Source organism: Pantherophis guttatus, chromosome 1 (assembly GCF_059756535.1).
Source record: "Pantherophis guttatus breed Tessera chromosome 1, ASM5975653v1, whole genome shotgun sequence".
NCBI classification, from domain to species: domain Eukaryota; kingdom Metazoa; phylum Chordata; class Lepidosauria; order Squamata; family Colubridae; genus Pantherophis; species Pantherophis guttatus.
Window position 1 is genome coordinate 189,185,220 of NC_142063.1, and position 26,751 is coordinate 189,211,970.

Below are 26,751 nucleotides of genomic sequence, written 5' to 3' on the forward strand. Positions count from 1 at the left end.
TTGAAGAAATAATAGAAATGATAACTAGTTTTATAAAGCAAATATATGAATTTACAATTAGGACTATTGCAAAAAAAGAGAGAGAGAAAGGCTGCTTTTTAAAATAGTAATTAAAATACTCAAAAGTTAAAGAAACAAAAAATTTCTAACCAGAAACAGAAAGGAGAAAAAATAGTAAAAGCCAAAGGAAATAAATGGCCCCAAAAGAAAAATTAAGTAATATGATACAAAGCACTTTGCCTTTCATGATTTCCCACTGTTCTTCCTTATCAGAAACTATATTTTATGTTTCTATAGATTACTGCTATTCATCTTTTAGGCAACACATGAAACTTAAAAGAATAGATAGTTTGGTCTAGTGGTTGAGACACCAGCCTAGAAAAGAAGGAGATTGTGAGTTCAGGTCCCACTTTAGTAATGAAATCCAGCTGGGTGACTTTGGGTTAATAACCAGGAAACTCGGAGTTCTAGCTGGGGTGACTCTGGGCCAGTCTCTCCTCTTAGCCCAAAGAGCTTTGGGAAAATAAGGGTAGGATAGTGTATTGGATATGTTCTCCTCCTTGAGTTATTTGTAAAAATAATAAAGGTGGAATTCAAATAAAATAAATATAATGAATATAATGTAATATGGAATCGGATTGTCAGATTTTGCCTCTCTGTCAAAATAGAGCTATTTAAAAGGTGAGAAAACAGCTTATTATGAGTTTTTTCCCTGTCAGATCAAGATAACACAGCACAGGTCTTGTAAGGCATGGGAGGGGTGGTAAGTCCAAGAGCAGGAGTCAGGTCCAGATCATCTTTAGATGTTCCTGAAGGTGGCTGGAAGGTAAATCTCTGGAGGAGGTTGGTAAAGAAAAGGAAGAGCTCCATTTTGGCAAGGGTCTCCCCAGCACATACTCTCTGACCTGGAAGAAAACATAGATGGCAAAAAAGGTGAGTTTTTTTGGCTTCTTAAACTATTTTACATGGCTTTCCATAGTCACATTGCCTCAAAGAAATAATTATAATCTTAAAGGAAATAATGAATCTTCCTAACTATCCTGTTGCACTGAAACTCTTTCCAGGATAGTTTTCCACATATACAGAGTGATGTTACCTGCAGAGAAAGGCATGAATGCATCCCTCTTCACAAATTTTCCTTCAGAGTCAAGAAAATGCTCAGGGTAGAATTCATGAGGTTTCTCCCATTGGGATTCATCATGGAGCACAGAGGTCAGCAAAGGAATAATTTGCATACCCTAAACAATGAAATTATATAAAGAAGAGTATTTTCCATTTAACACATTGTTGTAGAAATTATTATAATGAAATTTTATGTTTTAATGATAAAACAATTGACAACATCAGTATAGTTTGAAATAAAAATAATATCCTGAATAAGACATTCATTTTAATAACAAAAAGTCTATGACAGTAATTTGTTCCATCTCGCTAAGTCTTTTGTAACATCATTCCATATTTTAACACATTTTCTAAAACAACATGCAATTCCTATTGGTCAGTGTGACCCCTTCTCTATTTTTTAATTCTTTTTTTATTATTTTATTGTGAACATCTTTCTCTTCTTTTGATTAATTTTAAAACCAGCTAATATGCCCAAATGCTTCAGTTTCTTTATTAGATGTTCTATACCAGTGATGGCTAACCTTTTTGCCATCATGTGCCAAAAGTGGGGGGAGTGCGGGGGGTTTATGCACATGCGTGCCCACACCCATAATTCAATGCACCCAGCACATGCGTGTGTAACCCCCTGTGCTCCCCCCACTTTTGGCATGTGATGGCACGGTGGGCCCGGAAGACTCGTGTTTTGCCCTCCCCAGGCTCCAGAGGCTTTCTAGGAGAAAGCTGCCTTCCCCGCCCCGAAGGAGGCCCTCCGGAGGCTGGAAACAGCCCGTTTCCTGACTTCCAGTGGGCCCAGAAGGGCCAAAAATCAGGTGGCCAGCGTGTGCATGCGTGCTGGAGCTAAGCTAGGGTAGCGCTGATGTGCCCACAGATACGGCTCCACGTGCCACCTGTGGCACGCGTGCCATAGGTTCGCCATCATGGTTCTATACCATTCTGGGGTTCCTGTAGTATCAAAACTAGTAACTTGTGCTTTCTGGGATGTATAAATAGATTTAATTCCTCCAAGAGAATTATCCCGAAAGGCCATATCTTCCACAACTCTGAACATAAAATCCCAGTTCAAATTTTTGAAAGCTTTCTCAGCATCTGAAAAGATCAGAGCTACTGGTTTCTTATTTGGTATTAGACATACTCCATTATATCCAAAACAATTCTCATATTGTCCCTAAGTTGTCCTCTATGTAGAAATCCACATTTATCATCATGAATAAAATACTGTAAGATCTGAAATTAAATCTTGTTCTTCCTTTGGTAATAAGGCAAATTCATCAAAATCAAAACCATTCATGCTGTAATCACAAAATCTCCAGAACCATGAAGCCTACAAACTTGAAATTTGCCAGTTAGGTTCCTTTTGGCTTCTAGGTGCTCACTAAGAAAGGATTTTTCGAAATGACTATCAGAGCATTAGTATTTCCTATATTATTATAACATGCTCTGATGCTAATTAGTTAGACATTCTACTCCCCCTCCAAACTTGAAAATAACTGGAGAGATTGGGATAGCATAGGACAGGCTTCTGTTTGGCAACCCTGAGGGAGAGAAGGGGCTAGAAAGCCTGAGAGAGAGAAGGGGATAGGGGAGGCTTCTGTGGGGCAAGCTTGAGGGAAAGAAGGGAATAGGGGAGGCTTCTGTGAGGCAAGGCTGAGGGAGAGAAGGGGATAGGATAAGAGAGGCTTCTGTGGGGCAAGGCTGAGGAAGAGAAGGGGATAGGAGAGGAGAGGCTTCTGTGGGGCAAGGCTGCGGGAGAGAAGGGGATAGGATAAGAGAGGCTTCTGTGGGGCAAGGCTGCGGGAGAGAAGGGGATAGGATAGGGGAGGATTCTGTGGGGGCAAGCTTGAGGGACAGAAGGGGATAGGAGAGGCTTCTGTGGGGCAAGCCTGAGGGAGAGAAGGGGATAGGATAGGAGATAGTTTGACAGTGTTGAGGGAATTATTTGTTTAGCAGAGTGATTGCATTCAGGAAAAAAACTGTTCTTGTGTCTAGTTGTTCTGGTGTGCAATGTTTTGAGGGTAGGAGTTGAAACAGTTTATGTTCAGGATGTGAGGGGTCTGTAAATATTTTCACAGCCCACTTTTTGACTCGTGCAGTATACAGGTCCTCAATGGAAGGCAGGTTGCTAGCAACTGTTTTGTGGAAGTGGAAGAATCTGCAATTATCTCTGGTAGGAAGAGTAGCAACAATCAAAATGAATATATTGCCAAGATTATTGTATTTATTCCAGACAATTCTGATAAAACTGGAAAATAAATATTTTGTGGAACTTAATAAAACAATACATAAATATATTTGGCAAGGGAAAAGAAGCAAGAATTGGTTTTAAAATGATGCAAAATATAAGAAGTAGAGGAGGCTTTGGATTACCAAACTGGGAATTGTACTATCAGGCTGCAGTACTAGTATGGATTGTATTGAGGAATATAAGGTTATTGATTTTGGAAGGACACGATTTACAACTGGGGTGGCATGCATTATTATGCTATGAGTAAAATAAGTTACGTGGATATTTTCAGAGACATTATATAAGGAATGCATTATTATTGGTGGGAGAGAAAATTAAAGAACAACATTATTTGAGGATACCAGTTTGGCTTTCAACAATGGGAGCATTGATTCACTCAAATATTATTAATATGGGAAATATTGTCAGATAAAGATATATTGAATGAAGAAGGGGGACTTAAAATGAAAGAAGAAATGAGTAAGCAAGGGATCGCTATAACGTGGTATCCACATGTGCAGATACTATCTAGATACGAGAAAGATGCTAAATTACAGGGTTTTTACAAAGAATTAACAGAGTTAGATAAAATCTTAAAAGGAACAGAAGAAAGGTTAATAAAGAAACTTTATAATTACTTATTGGGTATAAAATTGGAAGAGGAACAAGTAAAAGAGACAATGAAAGTATGGGTGAAAAACTTTGGTTATGCGATAGAACTAGATAAAGGGCAGAAATTGTGGGATAGGAATTATAAATTAATGATGTCAACTGCATATAAAGAGAATTTGTATAAGCTGTTTTACAGATAGCATTTACCGCCGGTGAGGTTGGCAAAGATGTTTAAAGATAAATCATCTAAATGTTGGAAGTGCCACCAAATACCTGGATCTTACTATCATATGTGGTGGACATGTTCAGAAGCAAAGAAGTATTGGACAAAAATTAAGATATGGTTGGAAGAGATGATACAACAGTGTATTGAGTTGAAACCAGAAATATTTCTGCTAGGAATTTTACCTGAAATTTATAGTAAAGAGAATGTATATTTAATTATTCAGGTATTAACCGCAGCTAGAATTGTATTTGCACAATATTGGAAAAGTGGAGAGATTCCCATTGATGAGAAGGTAATAAGGAAAATATTAGAATGTGCAGAAATGAACAGATTAATATTAGCAATTAAGGAGAAAGAGCAAACTGAATATTATATGATATGGGAAGTATTTTATCAATGGTTGAAGAATAAAAAAGGAGTTTGGAAATGAAGAAGACCAAAGAATAAGTAGAAAATATATTAAGATAGAGATATAAATAAGATGAAAATTGTTAGAATATCTATGATGTGAATAATGATGTTTAATGTTAATATGGTATTATTACTAGAAGATATTAAGAAGAAAATGGAGAGTTTTACAATGTTCAATTGTTTAATATATCATAATATTAAGTTTAGAGAAATAATGTGAATGTGAATATGAAAGATGTGGCAAATGAGGAACGATGTTGCACAGAGATGTTTGTACCCGACGCACTGCATAAGGAAAGATGGAATCTTTGTCTTTGTAATTGAAAAATAAAAAACTTTTTATAAAAAAATATTTAAAAAATTAAGACACCCCCGAAAAGAAACCCTAGCCATTGGGGGGGGAGGGGGTCAAAAGACCCGGTCTTATTTTTGGGAAAACATGGTGCTATAGTATTATATACTTAAATATACTATAGTATTAATAGTATGATAAATACTATGCATGGAGAAACATACTAGTTCAAAAAACTTTAAGGAAAAAAGAAGCAAACAGCTACATTCAGGGTTCAACAGGATTTAAAACTGCATTTAACTTACAGGGAATGCTCAACTTACTACTTATCAGTTAGCAACTGGTTACACTTACAACAGACCCTGAAAAACAATAATTAGAAGTTCCAATGTCCTGGGCTTCTTACCCAGTATGGTCATGTAGCCATATTTTGGGTACTTGGCAACCAGACCACATTTATGATTGTTTGAAGCTTCCCATGATCGTATGACTACAATTTATGTTTTTGCAAGAAACTGGCATTTACTTTCAGTTTCTGGCCAAAAAGTGCTACAGTGAATACCGGGCCCACTTAATGACCACAGCATTCACTATATGACCCCAATGTTTGCTTAATGAGTGCCACAAAAAAGGTCATAAATGGTGCACTTTATATCCATCATGATCTAGGATTAAAATTGTGGGCTCAATTATGGTCATAAATTGTTTATACTGTACAAAATAAGATTGGAACATTAACATTGGGATTATTTCACAGCAATCACCTTGGGAATGAAGAAGCCTTTGAAAGTTATGTCCTTGGTGGTTGCATGGAACAAATTGGTTGGAACAATATCAGCAAACCTTTGAATTTCATGAATTACTGCATTGGTGTAAGGCATTTTGAATCGGTCTTCTGTCCTTGGCTGACGAACCCCAACCTCTTTTGCAATTTCTTCTTGGACTTTCCCTAAGAAAATAGAATCACATCAAAATGATGATTCCATAATTTCAATTTTGCTTTAAATTGAAGTTTATGCAAAAATTCCAAAGTAAATTTATAGTACAGATCTGAAGATAATCATTTGTGATCTATGCTTGTAATTTTTCTCTTGGTACTTTTCCCCCTTTTATTCACCATATATCTTATTCTATGATTATGCCCATGCAGAAAAAGGTTGATTAATCACAGATTATTTATATTTTAATGTATAGACATTATGAAATGATTAGTGAGATATAAGAAATCAATTAAGGGAGTATTGTGCTTGGAATGTATCATTCTTAGCAGAAAACTCTTTTCAGTTTTAGCTCATATTCAGCAGTAATGAGAGGTGATAGGTGCATAACACACATTCTGTGACTGGTACATCTTTCAGAAATCTCTGAAAGTAAGTTTATAAACCCTTCATATGGTGAGATCTTATAATCCAGTGATGGGTAACCTTTTTCGGATGGAGTGCTGAAAGCTCACGGGCGTGCGCCAAACCATCAAAATGCAATGTCTGCATGCACCCTGTTCCCACATGCCCACCCCCACACGCATGTGCACATGCTCCCCCTGCCCCCCCTGCCCCCCTATCCTGCTCCATGCACCCCCCATGTGCACATGCACATGGCCCCCTGCATGGCCCCCTAACCCTAACCCTAACCCATCCCCATGTTATTTTGACAGGTAATTATATACTTTTATTGAAAATCAGTCAAATAAAAACTGCTTACTTTGAACTTCTGGATACTTCATCATTAGGAGTAAGGCCCAGTACAAAGTGTTTGAAGTAGTATCCATGCCAGCAATAAATAGGTTATCCACAAGACCTATAAGGTTATCATTATGGAAATAGCTATCTATTGACTTCTTATTCTCCTGAAGAGTATAAAGAAAAGATATCAAGGAAATTTAATGTATGTCTATAATCTACATACATGGACAGATGTTACAGTGGCCTCCACATTTCCAGTGTCAGGAGATTGTGAGAGTTGTTCTCAACAAAAACTGGAGGACAGTGTGTTGCTTATCTGTAATAAATGTTAGGATTATTATTTATAATGGGGGGAAAGACTATCAATATGGTTACAGTGATTATTAGCATGATTAAATCTAGACTCGAGATTTCTGCTTATATAAAGCCTTATTAAACAAACTAAAGAAAATATAAGCATCCTGAATATGTCATGTATACAAATAGTCTTTAACTTATGACCATTCATTCCAGGAGCATTTCAAGTTAAAATGATAGTAAACAAATGGTGGTTGTAACCAATTCTTTTAGTTCCAACCATCTGAGCAGTCCCACAATTACATGATTCTGCTTTAGGTGCTTTAGATCAACCATGATCTAGCTAGCACTTACTATAGTTCAGTGGCTGTGATTACCTGCTTGCCTTTTGCAATCTTCCTTGCTTTTTCCTCCATAAAGATAATGGGAAGCCATCAGGGATTTTCTGGGGTAAATCTCTCCACTTGCCCTCTGCACAACACCACACTCCTTCCCAAGCCTTAACTCCCCCTCCCTTTCACCCTTGTTCAACCTACAATCCCTCAGTCTCTCCCCATCTGGAAGCAATCATTCCAAGTCATTCTCCATTGTGGGTGGAGCCAGGAGCCAGGCCTGGGTTGTACTCATCTGTTCAGATTGATGGACTGAGTCTGTCAAAGTTGTTAAGTCCTGCCCTTGTTGCTAGAAGCTTCCAGCTTTTGACTCAGTCCGTCAGACTGGACAGTGGTGTGGGATTGTGTCTCTGGCTTAATTGCCTTTCTACTTCTCAATTATCCCATTTTCCCTTTTTCTATTCCTACGGATTGATATTGGACTTTGACCCTGGACTGTTATTGGACTGTTTCTTGGACTTCGGATTGTGAGTTCTTCATATTTCCACTTGTTGTGGATTGTCTTTCCTCAGCGACTGGCTTTCGCTGGTCTGCTGGGGGGGGGGGGGGGAGAATCATTTTTTCAGCTATATTTACTGTTTGTGACTGAATTGCCCCGTTGATAGAACAGCTTTCCGGGGCATTGTGGAGCTTTGCGCTCCCTCAAAGAGCTGATTTGGCATTCAGTGGAGTTCATGTGGAGCTTCGCGCTCCCCAAAGAGTTGGTCGGATGGCCATTTTGTGTGATCTGACAGCCACCGCCCAACTGGTTTTGACAGAAGAGCTTTGTGCTCTATCAAGTTTGGAATTGCTTTGGCAGCGCCGCCGCTTTTACTCTCCGGTTTGCTGTTATCAGGTTTGGAAGCTTCGCACTCCAGCCTGCAATTTCGTCTAGCAGTTGGCGGCCATTCAGAGGAGCCCGAAGCCACCTCAGACAGATCGGCTTATCAATTGGCCTCCAGGCTTCGGTCTGTGCCTCAGTTGTTTGCCATTTGACGTCTCCTCAGAGTAGGCGACATATTGATTGGCCTCCAGGCTTCTGCCTATGCCAGATTTGTATTATTTCCTTTGACAAAATCATGCTTTGAATTACTTGGTGGCTGATTCTCCTGTCACTGTGAATCTCCGGCAATTGCGACTGTGTTGCCATAGGTGACCATCAGGACTAGTCAATGCAGTCCACATTTCAAGGACTACGTTGCTGGGGGAAACCCATATACACCGTGTCTTGTGGCTGCTTTGCAAATACCAGAGTGTAATATTTTTGTGCCAGCCTGATTAATTATACCTAAGGCATTAACTAAATCGAAGCATGGCCGAAAGGCTGGGACAGACAATCTTGGTACTTCTCGGTACTTCTTGGTACTTCTCATGGTCAGGCATCCTCTTCTGACCTGGCCCAGAAGGTTGGTACCAAGCATTCAGGCACCAGTGGCCAGTTATCTGGTTCTCATCATAGACCTTGCAAGCAGTCCTTGACTTCCAAGGATGAGAGGCGCAGGCACAAGACACTGCAGAAGCTTTGTGATAAAGCCAGCAGTAATATTGCTTCCTCTTCTCGAGCTAAGGAAGGGGCTTCTCCTTTCAGGAGACCAGAGCTCCCGCTGGAGCTGCCCCCGGCAGTGACCCCAGACCAAATGTCACTTCAGGGCTGTCCTGTAACCATCCCGAAAACTGACCTGTGGGGACCCATCTTGCCCGCAGAATTAGCATCTAGAGAGGTAGGCCCTGTTGTTGCTAATGTTAGTACCTGCCCGCATACATCTTCTGCACCTGCGGCTAGGGAGGTCGCAGTTTCGCAAGGCCAGGTATGCCATCAACATCTGTTGTCTGAGCAGTTACAGCAAATGATTAATTCTGCAATTCAGCAGTCGTTATCGGTGGGGCTCCTTTCCTCCCACAGGGGCACTTCGGTCCGCTCTTTCGCCTCTGCCTCACCGGACAGAGACTACCAGAAGAAGTGTTTTTTGCAGAGGATCCTGGTTCTCTGACCACCTCCCTCGACAGTCACCCATCGATGCTGGTGAAGGTTGATTCCCAAGAACCTGGACTTTCTGATGATGAGGGCCTTCCCCCAGAACAACCTGCCTTCACAGGTTTATTCCCCCTGGCTCTTTTCAAATTGTTATTGTTTAAGGCTGTCAATACCACCAAACTTGGTTCTAATCCAGCAGAGTCGGGTTCGTCACTGTCACAAGGGAGTCTAAATCCCATATTCGCTGAACCCACCAGGCCAGTTGATTCTGTTCCAGTTCCACCTTTGTTCCTTGATGTAGTCAGGAAGCAATGGTCTTCACTTGGTTCTGCCCCGGTGCCTTCCACAGCTGACCGCAAGTATTTCAACATAGCTCCAGACTTGGTGACCCTTCTTCAAGTGCCATCCATGGATGGCCCTGTTGCTGCGCTTCTGCCTAACGCCGCCATTCCGGGGGATCCGGAGGAAGGTCTTCGTCCAGAAAAGCATTGCTTGGACCAGGTTCTTCAGCATGCAGATCAAGGGTTGGCCTGGATGATTCGTTCAGCAACAACTGCTTCATTTTTTAACTGGACAACTTTGCTCTGGTTAGGCCAATTGCAAGAAAAGTTGTTGCCAGAGGTAACAAGACTCAGGCAGGATTTGAACAAATTCATTGCGGCGGTCCAATTCTCTGCAGATGCCACCCTCAATGCTGCTCATTTTGTTGCTAAGTCCCTGGCCTCTTCTGTAGCGGCTCGTTGTTTAGTCTGGCTCCGTCATTGGCAGGCACATGCTAGACACAAATGGCATCTAGCGTCTGTCCCTTTTATGGGATCCAAATTATTTGGGGAGTCTTTGGAGCCCTTTCTAATTGAAACCAAGGACAAATGAAAAGTTTTACCTACCACTCACCGTCGGGGGGAGACCCATTTTCTGCCTTATTCCCAGCGGTCCCAGTTTCGTGGATCTGATGGGGGTGCTAGTTCTTCCCATTTCACAGGGTCCTTCAACCCCAAACACCGGGGACTTCAGGACAGGACTTCAAGAGATAGACCATTTCTAAGTAAACGGCCCTTTCGTGGGGGAGGAGGTTGTTCTATCCAGCGCCGTTGTTAACTGCAGTTTGGGACTCCCCATTGGTGGCAGATTGGCTCTCTTTGCCGACCTTTGGGAGATAACTACATCTGATCAATGGTTCCTCAGTACTATTAGATCGGGCTTCTCCACTCCTCTGCAGTTCTTTATTTCCTGTCCTCTTTCTAAGGATAGAATCAGACACCTCCTTATGGATTCGGCTGTTCAACACCTTCTGGCTATTCAACAGGTGCCCGTTGATCAGATCGGACAGGGGTTAGGGTTAGGGTTAGGCTTTTCCGCCAATCCCGCTTATCCCAAGAGTCATACGCAAGATCCTGTTAGAATGGGCAGAAGTCATTTTCCTGGCCCCTCATTGGCCGTGGAGGAGTTGGTTCGCAGACCTCATATCTCTGTCGGTGGTACCTCCATAGAAACTTCCCCCAGACATGGCCTCATTCAGCCAGGGGGCGGTGGTCCACCCGGACCCCAAGTGGCTTCGGTTGAGATTGAGCAGGGTTCTTTGAGGAGAGACAACATTTGCTCCTCTGTGATTCGGACCATTCCGACGGCATCATGAAGGCCGTACACAGACGTATTTATTCTGCCACGTGGCAGGCATTCTGTGCTTGGTGTGAACGTGCAGGAGTTTCTCTGCTTCAGGCTTTAGTGGTGGATGTTTTGGTTTTTCTACAGGGGGCTTTCACCAAATACACTTCGGCATCAGGTGGCCACTATTTCCACGGTCCTGGTATAGGGGTTTCTTCTGTCTTTGTCACACTATCCTCTGATACTTAGGTTCCTTAAGGGAGCCACTAACTTATGCACTCCTGTGTTGCACAGGTATCCTACCTGGGACTATCTCTAGTTCTTAATTCACTTATGGGTGCACCGTACAAACCCCTTCAGTCAACCAGCCTTCGGCTTCTATCGTATAAAGTCTCCTTTTTAGTGGCGGTTACATCTGCAAGGAGGATTTCGGAAATTGCTGCCCTCTCTGTGAGAGGTGACTTATGTCTGTTCCACGCTGATCGTGTAGTCCTGCGGCTTGACCTTACCTTCATTCCAAAAATTAACATACCATTTTACCGTTTGCAGGAACTTGTACTTCCTGATTTCTGTCCTCGCCCTGCTCATCCACTGGAACTGCAGTGGCACAAGTTGGATGTCCGGAGGGCACTCCGGATATACCTCAAGAGAACTGCTGGCTTCCACAAGACAGTCTTTGTTTGTGTCCTTTCTCCCTCTCTCCTTAGGTGGCAGAGTGACTTCTTTGACCATCGGACGGTGGATCCGGCAGACGATCGCCACGGCATATGAACTGCGATCTTTGCCCAGGCCTTCTAATTTGACTGCACATTCTACTCGCAGAGCGGCGAAGTCGGTGGCTTGGGCCACGCAAGCTTCTTCGCTGGAGATCTGCAGAGCTGCTACCTGGACTTCCCCTTTCCCTTTTATTCAACACTACAAATTGGATAAGTTCACTTCAGCAGAAGCTGCCTTTGGGCAGAGAGTGTTACAAGAGGTTCATACAGAAGGGGAGTCTTCGAACCAGACTGGGCCCACCCGTACCTAGGGACAGTGAACTTTGGTATGTCCCAGGCCTGGCTGCTGTCTCCACCCACAATGGAGAAGGGTGTTGGTCTTACCTGAGATGCACCTTCTCGTTGGGTGGAGACAGCAGCCAGCCCCACCCTTTTCTCAGTCTGGTTTCTGTCACTAACTTTTCCTTTTCTCCCACACATCAAGTCTGTTTTTCAGTCTTCGCCAAAAACTGGAAGCCCCTAGCAACAAGGGCAGGATTTAACAACTTTGACAGACTCAGTCCATCAATCTGAATAGACAAGTACAACCCATCTTGTCTGCTGCTGTCTCCACCCAATGAGAAGGTGCATCTCAGGTAGGACCAATGCCCCTTCTCTGCTTGCACTGTGCTGCTCCAGCCACCTACATACCCCTGCATGTCATCCCACACACGGCAGCAGCTATTTGCCAACCTGCTGGCTGATTGGAAGCCTCCTGGAATGGGCAACTTCCTGTGGCTTCTTCCCTGGCTTTGGTTGTGGGAAGCCATAGGAAGTTGTGAAGAAGTCCTTGTCTAACAACCATTTCAGTTGAGTTAACAATGGCAGTTGGAAATGCAGGGATTCCCATCACTAAGCAATTCAGTTATGCCTCACAACCATCGCTCAGTAACAGAAATTCCAGGCTGAATTGCTGTCATAGTTCAAGGATTATCTGTATTAAGTTGCAGACAGTAATAGAGTGGCTTGCAAAGTAGATATTTTTAGATCCTATATGCAGCAAAACTGACCTTTGGTTGTGTTTGTGGCATGCTGGCTAAAATGTGCCCAAAGTGGCGGGTTTTGTGTTCTATGATTAGCAGGGAGCCCTAAGATTCATATCCTGCCACAAAGAATTATCTCAAGGTCTTGATTGACCAAAAAGCTGATGCCAGGGTTTATGGGCGCATCTGTTTATGGCCAGGGCTAAAGAAAACTGTAACTTGTGATAATGAGAAACATATGGTAAAGACCATGAATTACTGAACGAATTGAAATAAAAAAATAAATAAAATGTTTCCTGTTTTGGAATTTAAGAGAAAATGGAAAAGGGACTTGATCTAAATGAAGACAGCTTCATCTTGTAGATTGGCATATGTCAATGTATGCAGGGGAATTAAAATTAGGATCAATTACGGCAGAAATGTAATGTCAGGATACATTAACTCAGGGCATCCTTTTGCTGTGGCTGTGTAGGGAAATGCATATGCCGAGTGGCTGTTGCACATTATGTTCCAGTGAATGGTGACAATGGAAGAACCAGGAACGAGTTTGGAGAAAAATTGTGATTAACATCCCCCATTTCTCTCCGCCAGTTCTTCTCAATACATGCCAGCTCAATGCTTTCTTTCATGAAGAGTGATTTAATTTTAACTCACATGAAGAAGAAAGACTTCCGGTTTCAGAGCTCACCTTCACTTTTCCATGGATTTCCTTAGACTGCAATGTCTAAGAAAGGGAGAATGGCTTTCCTCTTCTCTTGCACTGATCAGTTTCTGGACCACATATCCCAACCCATATCACAATAATTAATATCCCTATGTTTATAAATAAAGATAAAAGGGTTGCTTCCCAAGGGCCCACCTGATCATCTCCCTACTAGAATTATCCCTCCATGAGAGACAATAGAAGTGGTACTATGGGTAATCCTCAATTTATGACCGCAATTGGACATTGAGAAAAGTGGTTGTTAAGTGAGACCCCCAGGTGACTGCTTCACTCAACTGCTACAAAAAAACAGTGTTGCTTTTTACAAGGAAAATTTCCAGTTAGAGGTGTACAAGCATTGTAGTAGCTTTAATAGGTACACAAGGAATAAAGACCTCACACGGACAGTGAATCTGTTGGCCATCAAGGATGCTGCATGAAGTCTTGCTGAGAGACACGTCTCGGGAATTCAGGAAGATGCGGAGCTGCCAAATAATGGGAAAGCTCATACCCTGGAGGTGCCTACAGCCCCTCTTGAATGTTGTTTCACAAAGTTTTAACCATAATCACTGTTTTAATCAGCCTTGGCTGTTTAATAGTATCCTTGCTGGTGGAGGTTATTAATTTTTATTATTTTTGTTTCAGGTTTATATCCCCACAGAACCTGAGAATGAGATTACACAAATTCCAAACTATACTCACATATTCACTCCTTGCTTTCGCTCCAGGAAATTGTTTTCTTGGACATTTCTAAAGCAATGATTTTCTCCAGCTGCATGAATTCTGGCACCAGCCAGAATATCTTTAAAACGTGTGAAAGAAAAAACATCAGTTACGATTCCTTGCATACTTAAAATGCTTTATTACCTTTTTCTGCCGAACAAGAAATGCGTCAATAAAAGTCCTCTGATTATTTTCATCAAACTCTTTGAGATTTTCAAGGAAAGTAGCCTGTATGAATTCATGGAACTCTTTTCGGTTATTCATTATTTTTTTACGAGCATCCAAAAGGAATCCCAATTTGGGAAACACATTATACACCTGAAACAGGATAGAATAAGAGAAGTAGCAAATTAACAGAGCTGAATACTATGAATATATTTTCTGATAGACATCTCAAAGCATTTTTATCCAAATAGGTTTGTTCCATAGTCTCCAAAATCACCATCATTATCATCAAATATGAAATAGGTGGGTGCTAAAGATATGATAAATCAAGTTTATTAATTAATTAAGATCCAAATCTCACAAATTAAACCTTAATAAACCCTAGGGATGACATTTTTCTTCATATGAAAGATTACATTACCAACACAGAAGGGGTTCCTGCAAGGTGTAAACTTTCTTCAATTAACTCAAGTAGTCTTAGAAGTGTAGCATCATCATATTCAAATCTCTTGCCAAGTAAAAAAGAAACTATGATATTGGCGGCTGCAGCTTTCAGAATTGTTGCTGGGTCAAATGGCTTTCCTGGTCATGAGCAATAAATGAAAACAGAATTGTGAAAGTATCCCAGAATTAAATCTGCTCTTTGTCACCTTTAGATTGCTTATATATAGCATTTATCATAGAAGCCAGTTTGTACTCTGCATAGAAGTTAGCAAGAGAACATAGATATATGAGCTAAAATTTAACCCATCCTTTTAAAACCAGAAGTAATTACACATTAATGTAGTCCTAGAGACATGCATCATTTGAAGTGAGAAGCAATTACATTTCTGATGACAGGTAAAATCAAGCAGCAGCATTCTAGTCCCTGTGTTCAGTGTGGAAATGGAAGAACAGCTAAAGATAGACCACGTTGCTGGCAGCATGAAAAATAAAATGAGTAACATCAAAGCTTTTAACAAAGCTTTAATCACACCAAGCAAGAGGAAAACCTTCTTCACATAAAATCCACAAGCACCTTCTATAATTTTGCAAACAACAAACTTAAAGACTCTAGATCCATCCCACCCCTAAAAGGACCAAATGATGAAGATTGTATTGACGAAACCGTTAAAGCCAATCTCTTTAACATGTTCTTTGGCTCAGTCTTTGTAAACAGCAACAACACATACCCAATATTTCCCAGTCGTACTACAGACAATTACAAGGATTATGGTGATTTAATTCATATTGATTTTACAGAAGACAATGTTGAAAAGGCACTGCGCAATCTAAAACCATCTTTATCTATTGGACCTGATGGACTATGTGCATACTTCTTAAAAAAGCTTTCCACTGCAACTGCAGAACTTCTAAGCATAACTTTTGAAAAATATTTCAGTACCAGCACCTTGCCCTACTAATGGTCAAAAGCCAAGGTCATCCCTATCTTCAAAAAGGGAGACCCTAGCCTAGTTGAAAATTACAGACCAATCTCCTTATGTTGCGTCACTAAGTATCTCTAAGTATATGGCTTTTGAATACTTTATCCACTTTGTTTTCATAAAATAAGTAAGCATGCCATCCAAATTCAAGATCAAAACTTTCTATATTCAATATTCCAGTCTTTTTCCTTCCAAACCAATCGCTTGTTTGAGTAAGAGCTGCTGCTTCGTAATATAACTGTAGGTTTGGAAGTTTAAGACCTCCCCTTTCTGGAACATCTTGCATAATTTTCAGTTTCACTCTCGGTTTTTTCTCGTTCCAGACAAACTTATTCACTCCACTTTGCCATTCTTTCAGTTGTTTATCACTTTTAAGCACCGGAATCATTTGAAACAAAAAAAGAAATCTTGGCAAAATATTCATCTTAACTGCTGCTATTCTTCCAAGTAAAGACAGCTGCAGTTTTTTCCAAGTCTCCATATCTTTCTGTATATCTCGCCACAACACATCATAATTATTTTGAAACAATTTCGTATTTGATTCTGCAACCTGAACTCCTAGATATTTAACCTTAGGTACAATCTCAAAACCTGCCCTCCTTTCAAGTTCGTGTTTTCGATCTTGTGTCATATTTTTAACTATCATCTTGGTTTTTTTCTGGTTCAGTCTAAATCCTGATACTGTGCCATAGTCTTTTATAATGTCTTTCATCTGGATTATTGATTCCATCGGCTGTGTTAGGGTAACAACCAGATCATCTGCAAATGCCCTTATTCTGTAATCCTCTTGCCTTATCACTATACCTTTCAAGATATTCGAATCCCGTACTGTATTCAACAAGACTTCTAGTGTTAAAATAAATAACAATGGGGATAACGGACAACCTTGTCTTGTTCCTTTTTCAATATTAAAGTCTGTTGTCAAGCTTCCATTAATAATAATCTGTGCCTTTTGCTCTTGGACTACACATCTTGATCAGAGCAAAGCAATAGACACAGTTTACATAGACGTCTGTAACGGTTTTGATTCAGTGGTACATGACAAATTATTTCTAAAACTAAAATCCTATGGCATTTCTGGACTCCTACATAAATGGATAACTGCCTTCCTGTCAAATAGACAACAAGTGGTCAAAACAGGAAGTGCTCTATCAAATCCTGTACCTGTTAATAGTGGTGTTCCCCAAGGCACTGTTTTAGGTCCAACACTCTTCATACTTTACATAAATGACCTTTGTGATCATATTAAAAGCAACTGTGTTCTCTTCACTGATGATGTTAAACTATTCAACACCACCGACAATGCAACTACCCTTCAAAAAGACCTTGACTATGTGTCAGATTGGTCTAACAAGTGGCAGCTTCAAATCTCAACCAACAAATGCTCTGTCTTGCACATTGGCAAAAAAAAAAATCAAAACATAAAATACAAATTAGATGCACATGACCTTATAGATGATCCTCACTCTGTCAAGGACCTTGGAGTACTCATTTCTAAAGATCTAAGTGCCAGAGCCCACTGTAACAACATTGCCAAAAAGGCATTAAGAGTTTTTTAACCTAATCTTGTGTAACTTCTTCTCTGGTAATATTTATTACTAACTAGAGCATAAAAAACATTTGCTAGACCAAATCTCGAATACGGCTCATCTGTCTGGAACCTGCACTGCATATTGGATATAAATACAATTGATATTTTATGAGAAGAGTCCTCCATTCCTCTACCCGCAATAAAATACCTTATGCCACCAGACTTCAGATTTGGGGCTTAGACAACTTAGAACTACGCAGACTTCAGTCTGACCTAAGTGTAGTACATAAAATTATCTACCACAATGTCCTACCTATCAATGACTACTTCAGCTTCAACCACAACAATACATGAGCAAATAATAGATACAAACTCAAAGTAAACCACTCCAAGCTCGATTGCAGAAAATATGACTTCAATAACAGAGTGGTCAATGCCTGGAGTGCACTACCTGACTCTGTAGTTTCTTCCCCAAACCCCCAAAACTTTAACCTTAAACTGTCTACTGTTGACCTCACCCCATTCCTAAGAGGCCTGTAAGGGGCGTGCATAAGTGCACCAGCATGCCTACCATCCCTGTCTTAATTCCTTTTCCTTTCTACTCTTACTCTGTTATCTTATATATGCTTGACAAATAAATAAATAAGAATAAATAAGAATATTTCTCAGAAGATTTTGCAGACACTATTTTGTCACTCTTTCTTAATGCAGTTTCCACTACCTAATTCCTAAAGCAGATGATGATGATGTGACCAATGTATTTCCAAACAACATATAGAAATATTGCTGACTCCAGAAAGGTTTTGGCAAGTGTAATGCATCATGATCATTTAATATTTATTCATTGCAAGCAATGAATTGTTAATGAGAAAAAAAAATGTAGTATTAAGGTGGAAGCTACCATAATAATTTCATTAAATACAGAGAAAGATGTTGATAATTTTTATTAGCCATATTCATGCTTCATTCTTTCAAAATTTGGTATGCCTGACATGTGGGATCAAAATAGGAGTTTATATATTGGTGATAGTTGCATATTATGTTCCACGGAATGAAGATAATAGAATTCTGAGCCATGAGTTTAAGAGGAAATTGTGCAATAATCTCAATGTGATCTTGTGATAGGGAGAGTGTTAAAGGACAGGAATGCCTGGGTGGGAATGAATGAGAGGGCACAGGAAAGTGGATCACTTGTAGAGCCAAGAATTTTGGTGATGGATTAGTGCTTAGGTTTTTAATTTATTCTACTTAATTGGATAACATGAGTATCACTGACTCAAAGCCTGGAGGAACAAGTAAGTCCAATTCCTAACACCTTTTCATACACAACAGCAGTGCTCATATTGGAAACAATTTATCCTTCTGTAAACTTCAATAGCTAATTTAGTATAACAATTTGTCATAAATAACAGTTATTGGCATATTTTTCTGAAAAGGTTCCTCTAGATCTTCTATACATAGATTGTCTTGAAAGATAACTGGTAAGTCTGTAGGACGGAATACCAACTCACCTTCATATGTCTCATATGTTTTTATCAAGACACTGCACTCTTCACTGATTTTGTCTTCAACAATCCTCTTGCCCATTCCATAATCCCGTAATGCAGATATTGAAAACTGCCGCATCTTTCTCCAGTTCTCACCATGAGCAAAAATAATACCTGGAGAAATAAATAAGAGGTCAAATTAGAAATAAGAGTTCAAGTTGAAGATCAGTTTGAACCAGGAAAATTCCACCATTATAATGCATATGTCTGAAGAGAATAAAAATTGAAGGGTATGGAAAGTGTTTATTTAATATTACTGTTTATTAGCATAGCAAATGCAGTGTTCATGCTCTCATCAGGTGGTTACTTAAGTGTGAAGTTTAAAGTTTAAACTGCCTATGATGAGTAAGGATTACAGTTCAGCATGTAAAAATACCCCTGGTGTGTCTTGCAAGGAGAAATAATAGGAGATAATCCAAATTGAACTCTGGGAGAACACCCACCCACCCTTCTTTCCTTAGACAGTGGACCAGCTCATTTCAACATTTACTACTGACTTGGCTGTGCAAATTCTCAGGTACCATAATTTGGGGCAAATGAAGAACAATGCATGCATGATACTGGGGTTTCCTGCACCCCAAATTTGCAAACAAGTAAAACAAACATGTTCAAGGATTGGATTCTTACTGTTAGTACAATTATTCCTTACAGAGATATCCTGTAGTAAGATGGGTGGCCATTAAATTTAATAAATAAAAAATTGCTATATCTTTTGTTCTCTGGATGCCTCTGTCTGTTGGCACTGAGGGATTAAGTCAAATCAATCTGTTGTGCTTTCCAGAAGCTGTCCAAATTCTCTTCTACGAAAACTTCAGATGAAACATTCTATATGTAATCCTTGTTTATCAACTGTAAATAGTTCTGGGGAAAAGGTTGCTATGTGACATGGTTGCTAAACAAACCATGAGACACACAGGGAGTCACAGAGGGAGGGGGGAGAGAAAGAAGAGCTGCAAAGATACTGGTTGCTGCCATCTGCATTGGCTCCCGGTGATCTTCTGGGTGCGCTTCAAGGTGTTGGTTACCACCTTTAAAGAGCTCCATGGCTTAGGGCCTAGGTACTTACGGGACCGCTTGCTGCCACAGATAGCCTCCCACCGGCCAGTACGCTCCCACAGAGAGGGACTCCTCAGGGTGCCGTCGGCCAGGCAATGTCGGCTGGCAACCCCCAGGGGGAGGGCCTTCTCTGTGGCAGCACCTGTCCTTTGGAACAACCTGCCCCCGGAGATACATAGGATCCCAGATCTCTGTGCTTTTCGCCGTGCCCTTAAAACATTTTTATTTCATCAAGCTGGGTTAGCTTGACCACCACCCCCCTTTAGATATTTTTAGATATTTTTAATTTATAAATTGATTTTAGTTGGGGTGTTTTAAAGTTTATATCGGGCCAAAACTTGATTAATTCTTTTAAAATTAATCTTAAATTTTGTATGTGAATGTTTTTATTTTTGGCTGTTCACCACCCTGAGTCCAGTAGGAGAAGGGTGGTATAAAAATAAAATAAAATAAATAAAATAAAATAAATCTCCTTTAGATAAAGTTCTCTTGGGCAGCAACACCAGCATTACTCTTAGTTTGGTGCAAGAAGTTTGGGTGTAAGTGCAGGCATTGGTTGAAAAATGTTCTTTTTTAATACTGTTTACTACCATTTATTACCATCATATTTTCATCGTATTTCCGAGTGAGTTGTACATAATATTGACTAGAGCTTTGCAAGGAGCATCACCTGCAATCTAGAATAACAACAACAACAACAACAACAACAACAACAACAACAATAATAATAATAATAATAATAATAATTTTATATATATACCGCCCTTCTCCCGAAGGACTCGGGGCGGTGTACAGCCAGAATTAAAATATAAATATACAATATCATAGTTAAAATTAATTAAAATCATTAAATAGTTTTGGCCAAATTTTAAAACCCAAAATTAAAACCCAATTTAAAATCATTCAGTTAGACAGCTCCGCCTGTCGGAACAGTAGGGTCTTGAAGGCACAGCGAAAGACCCGGAGGTCAGATTTGTTACGAATATCCGGGGGCAATTCATTCCAAAGGGCAGGAGCTCCGACAGAGAAGGCTCTCCTCCTGGGTATCACTAGCTGACATAACTTGGCCGACGGTACCATGAGGAGTCCCTCTCTGTGGGAGCGAACTGGTCGGTGGGAGGCTGTTGGTGGCAGAAGGCGGTCCCGTAGATATCCTGGTCCTATGCCATGGAGCGCTTTAAAGGTGGTGACCAACACCTTGAATTGCACTTGGAAGACCACTGGGAGCCAGTGCAGCTCGCTCAGGAGAGGTGTTACATGGGCGTAACGAGGTGTGCCCATAACCACCCACGCGGCCGCATTCTGGACCAGTTGGAGCCTCCGAGTGCTCTTCAGGGGGAGCCCCATGTAGAGAGCATTACAATAGTCCAGACGGGAGGTGACAAGGGCATAAGTGACCATGCGCAAGTCGTCCCGGTCCAGAAAGGGACGCAACTGGCGGATCAGGTGAACCTGATAAAAAGCCCCCCCTGGCTATGGCCGTCATATGCTCTTCTAAAGACAGCTGTGAGTCCAGGAGGACACCCAGATTGTGGGCCCTCTCTGTGGGGGGCAAAGATTCACCCCCAATAGTCAGCGATGGCACCAGCTGACTATACCAGGACGCTGGGAGCCACAGCCACTCAGTCTTGGAATGGTTGAGCTTGAGCCTATTTTTCCCCATCCAGACCCGCACGGCCTCCAGGCAGCGGGACATCACATCAAGGGCATCATTGGGGTGGTTATAAACAACTTACCAAAACCCTTTGCATAGTCCTCAAAAATGGGGACGGAGGCTCTCTCTGCAAATGCCTCTGCCTGGTTCACCAAAGCCTCTTTGACCGTCTCATAGCCAGTCAGCACCACCATTTCCTGGCATCCCATTTGAAGACGGAAAACGGAACCATATTCTTTTGACAACTGGAATTCAGCAGATGAAAAATGAGAGGCAGTTCTGATCCACAATTAGTCTCACATAAGGAAAGTTCTGTTACAAGTCATGTCTCACAAATCCGAGATTGAAGTATTTCTTCCTTTCTTTTGTGTTTTAAGTTATTATACTGTTAAAAAAAAAAAACAAGCATACAAATAGTATTGTCCATTGGATACTCATGACAGAATTTGGTCACGTTTCGGAAATTTTAAAGAAGTTAGCTATGCAGGAGGAACATTTTCAATAATAACAATTTCTGATATATTAATTTCTATCCCTCCATGCAACACCATTCTTGATCCACTGCACGCAACATGGCACATTGACTGCTCAGCTGTGCATAAGCGCTAACACCTCAAGAAAATGAAACAGTTTTAAGAAATGCCTATAAAATAAAATGCCAGCAGTTATTCCCAGATCCTTCCTGTGTCTAAATCAGGAAACTTCTGGTGCTTTGTAATCTTTCCTAATGTGACAGGAAGAGACTGACCATCGCCTCCTAAAGCAGGGAAAGTCTGACTTCCAAGCTACAGAGTTGTTCTTCAAGTACCACATATACATTACGTTATTATTCATTTATGTTGGACTTGATGTGGTATGTTATTTTCCTCAGCTGCTGCAGAACCCTCTCTACTGTCTTTCATTATTACTGAAGGTTGCTAGCATATCTCTTTAATTCTAAAGGACAAGACAGAGCTGATAGCGGTCTTCCAATCCAAATGGTTTGGAAGAATTAGCTACTTACAACAAAAACAGGGATTCGCTTAAAAATGACGTGGAGTACTTTATCAATATATTTGCTTCTGTCTTGAAACATTATGTCTACCACTCATTCCTTCCCAATAATCCTGTTTACAAATGTCTCCATTTATGCTGTAGAAATGGGAACTTTAAACTACCTCACATGTTCAGCAATGAACTGATATTATCAATGGACGAAGGATTTTTTTTTAATGCAGTCTGTAATGACACCATTTATCACATATTCTCTTATTTTACCATGTAATCTATCTGACATGTGATAGATTAATATGCATAAGAGCAACAATCTCATCTCCTTCTATATAACTGCAACAGCTTTGAATTTATTTTAAATATATCAGAATTTAAAGAAATCTATTGCAAAAACCCATGTAATTATTTTAAAAATACTGACAGTTATTATTTTTTTCCACATATTTGATACACTTTTGTAAAATCTTCAAAATTTTAAAGCAGGCTGCAAATTCTTGGCGGGGGGAGGGAAGATATTTCCAGACCTTTAATTCTTTGAACCTTGTCATATTTAAGCTGGAATTAAGAACCTGCGAATAAGATTCAAAAGTATGTTTTTCACTCAGCTGATTTGGAAAAGTTCTCTGGAACAGGAAATAACAGCCAAAGTTTTTGAACAATGGGCATTTCACTAAGAATATATCTTATTAAAATATGTTAACCTACAGATTATTATATTAATACAGATATCAATGTAAGATTTTTACATTTTCCTTCCTCTACATAGTCATAGGCAATTTCAATCACCCTTTCAAGATTCAGATAAACAATTAAAAAAATCCTATTAACAAATATTTTTGTTTGTATAATCCTTGCAGCATATATAAACAAATGCAAACACCAAGTTAACGTCCTTTTTATACATTTCCATAGACTCCATAAAACCAACAGGGAGCATATCAATCTCTTCCAGTTAACTGGATAACCGGATAAATTGCTAAACTTTTATATCAACATCAGTACACTTTGGCAAAGAACATTCATAGTTGTTAATCATCAGGTTTACCTTTATCATTGTCTTAAAAGGCCTCTTGAAATCCATTATGTGCAGATTTCCCAAAATGGGTATGGTCCTGGGTCCAGGTGGAAGCTTTTGGGAGCTGTTACTCTGGGAACTACTCATTTTGAAAAGGAATAAAACTGTAAGAATGAATAGTAATAATAATAAAACAAGTCCAATCCAAGCCATTTCCTTTCAGAAGCAGTTTTCAGTAACAATTATAATGAAATCTGCAAACTGAAATAATACAAACATTCAAACTATTGCACTAAGCAGAAACTCAGCTAGTGTTTCTACTGAATCATCAGACTGCCCCTTATGCTAAATCACTTCCAACCTTGCCTTGGTTTTCTATCTCCTCCCTAGGAATTTGATTTATAATTGATTGTTTACCATTCGCTCTCTTAGGTGTGGGTGGTGCTTATCCTTAAATGAAGGCATTGCAAAACAGATTCAAACTTCTTTGAACTGCCCAGCAATCCAATACTTGAAACACCTTTTGGATTATGAAATCCTCTTGTTTGTTAACAAGATTTCAGATAAGGAATCCAGAAAATGGAATAATTTAGTCCATTAATGTTCTGGATCCAAAGAACAACAGGGACATATCTCCTTGAGTAATTATTCAGCTGATATTTTCACACAATTCTAGATAATTTCCCATTTCTGCCCAATCAACTGAGAAGGAAGTGGGGCCTTTTTTCCATTTTCTGCTTGATCTGTTATTTCTGTCACCACATTGTTTTCTGAGGTGTAATTTCTCTTTGCTTGGATCACTCTGATATAGTGGGATTTTCTTAGATGTTCTCCTATGAAGCAAAATCCCAGTATATGAATGAATGGCTTATGATAGAATTTGGCCACTAAATAGTGGTGATGCATTATGGATTATCATAAATAGCCCTTTTAGAGAACTACATTCTTCAGGCATGTGCATAGAAACAACATAACTCCTTGCATCCACTTTATCTATATCTTCAATAAGCTTCAGAAAATATTCTAGATGAGGTCAAATATGTGGGTTGGTTTTGCTCACCCCCACCATAGGAATCACTTGGATTTTTTCTAGTGCTATGGGATAGAATAAAAGAGGCATTATTTTCATTTTAAAGGTAATCTGATTGATTGATTGATTGATTGATTGAAGGTCTATTTGTCAAAAATATATTCTAGCCATCTTACTGATAAAAACAAATGGAAAAGGGAGCACTTTTGCTACTTTGGCTCCCTTCCACAAATATAAAGTTTGCAATATTTTCCGATTGCACTCAATAGCAACTTTTTTTGTGAAGCTTCATTTTTATCTGCAATGAAAATTTGAATGTAGCAGGTGATGTTAGTGAGTGTTCTGTCAACTCAGATTAAGATAATGGACCGGGAGTTGAATTATTTAGAAAACCATCCTTTCCTGCTAAGCCCAAATGTGAAGCCTAATAGATGTGATGCAGGAAGAATTGAGGGTAACACTCAATGAATGAAACATCATTAAGGTGATGATACATTCAGCCACTATTCTAACTATCCCAATATTTTTGAACCAGTGTGATTATTAATCCCATAAATTAAGAGAAGGTATAGATTGAAGACATTTAGAACTTTGATATCATGTATACCTTGTTCCTATCAAATTATTTATATTTGCAAAATTGTTTATCAATATATTGTAAAGTCTATTAAATAAGGACATAAACAATCCTCTGATGGATTTCAATCCTGAGCCATCTAGTCCAACAGTCTGTTTTCACAATGGGCAACCAACTGCACCAGGAAGCCCTTTAGTCTCTTAGGGAGTGGTCTTTTGAGGCAGTCAGACTCCCATCAAGACTAGTAGCCATTGATCCCCATGACCTATCATTGCTTCATCATCAGCCACTGATGACTCCGATCCCATTGGATTGTATGAGTAATCAGATTTTGGCACCAATGTGTATCACTTTACACTCATTCACTTTGAATGGTATCTCCCATGTTTATTATATGTTTTATTAATATTATATTATAATATAAAAATATTATATTATATTATATTATATATATTATATTATTATATACAAATATAATATTATATGTTTATTAATATTATATGTTTATTAATATTCTCAGAAATCTCTAGTAGTTAGGCAGGATCTTTGTCTAGTGAAGCCTCATTCAATACCCTAACCCTTGAGAAAGGCCTGTGACTTCAAATGTTTGATAATTTAATCTTTATTAGAAGTTCCCACTATCTTCCCTGGAACATATGTTAAGGTGATGGGCCCCTAATTTCTTGGATTTTTCCATAGGTTATTTGTAAAAGTTGGAGTTATATTGGCCAATTCCAGTCCTCAACTACAGAGGCTAATATACAAACAGGTTGCATATTTGGTTAGGAGAGCGGTATCAAACTCAAGGCCTGTAGGCCGGATCTGGTCCATGGGTGCTTAGATCTGGCCTGCGAGGCCAATCTGGAAATAAAAAAGGACTAGCCCATGGTGCCTCTGTCAGTAAAAATGGAGCTCAGGAGTGCTGTGTGCAGTGTCCCGGACTCTGTTTTCACTGGTAGAGGGCTGGAGGAGGACATCACAGCTGAAAACAGGGTCATTGTGGGCTGCATGTGGCCATCCCGGGCTCCATTTTTGCTGGCAGAGGGCTAAAAACAAACTAAAAAGAAAACAAAAGAAGAAATGTTTCCCCTTTTGCATTTGAGCATACAAAACAAGAGGGGACAGGAAAGGAGAAAGGGAAAGAAGAAAGACAAAGAAAAAGATGGGAAGATGGGAAGAAAACAAGGAAGGAAAAATAAGGAAAGGGGAAGAAAGAAGAAAGAAAAATGAAGAGGGAAGGAAAAAGAAAGGAAGGAAGGAAGGAAGGAAGGAAGGAAGGAAGGAAGGAAGGAAGGAAGGAAGGAAGGAGATTATAATACGATTAAGGTAGGGTCTGGGGGAAGTCCTGCCTTAGCACTTGGCCACCACAGGTGGCCCCTGACATGAGTGAGATCGAGCTAGCTACATCCACCCTGGCTATGCCCACCCTGGCCTCCCAAGGTCAAACACAACTCTGATGCGGTCTTCAATGAAATCAAGTTTGACACCTCTGGGTTAGGACATCTAACATCTCAGTTATAAGCTCCTTAATAAACCTTGGGCGGATGTTATTAGGACCTAGTTCAGTTGGCCAATAAGGCCAACTTCTTGTCTTCTCTTATCTATATGGCTCAGTTAATCTGATTCCCTAAGAATGGGAGCTCAGAGTCAAGGTCTGTTGTAATTTGTCTCCAGTGAAGATGGAAGCAAAGATTAGTTCAGCTTCACTGCAATGAATTCTAAACTCACTTTTTTCTTACAGATACTTTAGCACACTTCAAAACCAATTGCTTGCTTTG

The 26,751-nt window shown here is 39.9% G+C and overlaps 1 protein-coding gene and 1 pseudogene across 2 annotated transcripts; one reads left to right on the top strand and one right to left on the bottom strand.

Moving 5' to 3' along the window:
• Positions 1–598: 598 nt before the first annotated feature.
• Positions 599–23,672, bottom strand: LOC117659599 (cytochrome P450 2K1-like). 2 transcript variants are annotated; one of them, XM_060689366.2, is made up of 9 exons: positions 23,397–23,672; positions 21,441–21,603; positions 18,613–18,762; positions 14,568–14,728; positions 14,126–14,299; positions 6,589–6,733; positions 5,652–5,836; positions 1,097–1,238; positions 599–905 (listed from the first exon to the last, which is right to left on the bottom strand). In XM_060689366.2, the coding sequence occupies exons 1-9, from the start codon at positions 23,577–23,579 to the stop codon at positions 721–723; spliced, it is 1,488 nt and encodes a 495-aa protein (XP_060545349.2). In that variant the 5' UTR covers positions 23,580–23,672; the 3' UTR covers positions 599–720. The 2 variants fall into 2 exon arrangements, with proteins under 2 accessions (XP_060545349.2, XP_060545350.2); XM_060689367.2 differs by lacking the exon at positions 18,613–18,762.
• Positions 7,290–10,310, top strand: LOC148116696 (uncharacterized; annotated as a pseudogene).
• Positions 23,673–26,751: the final 3,079 nt, after the last annotated feature.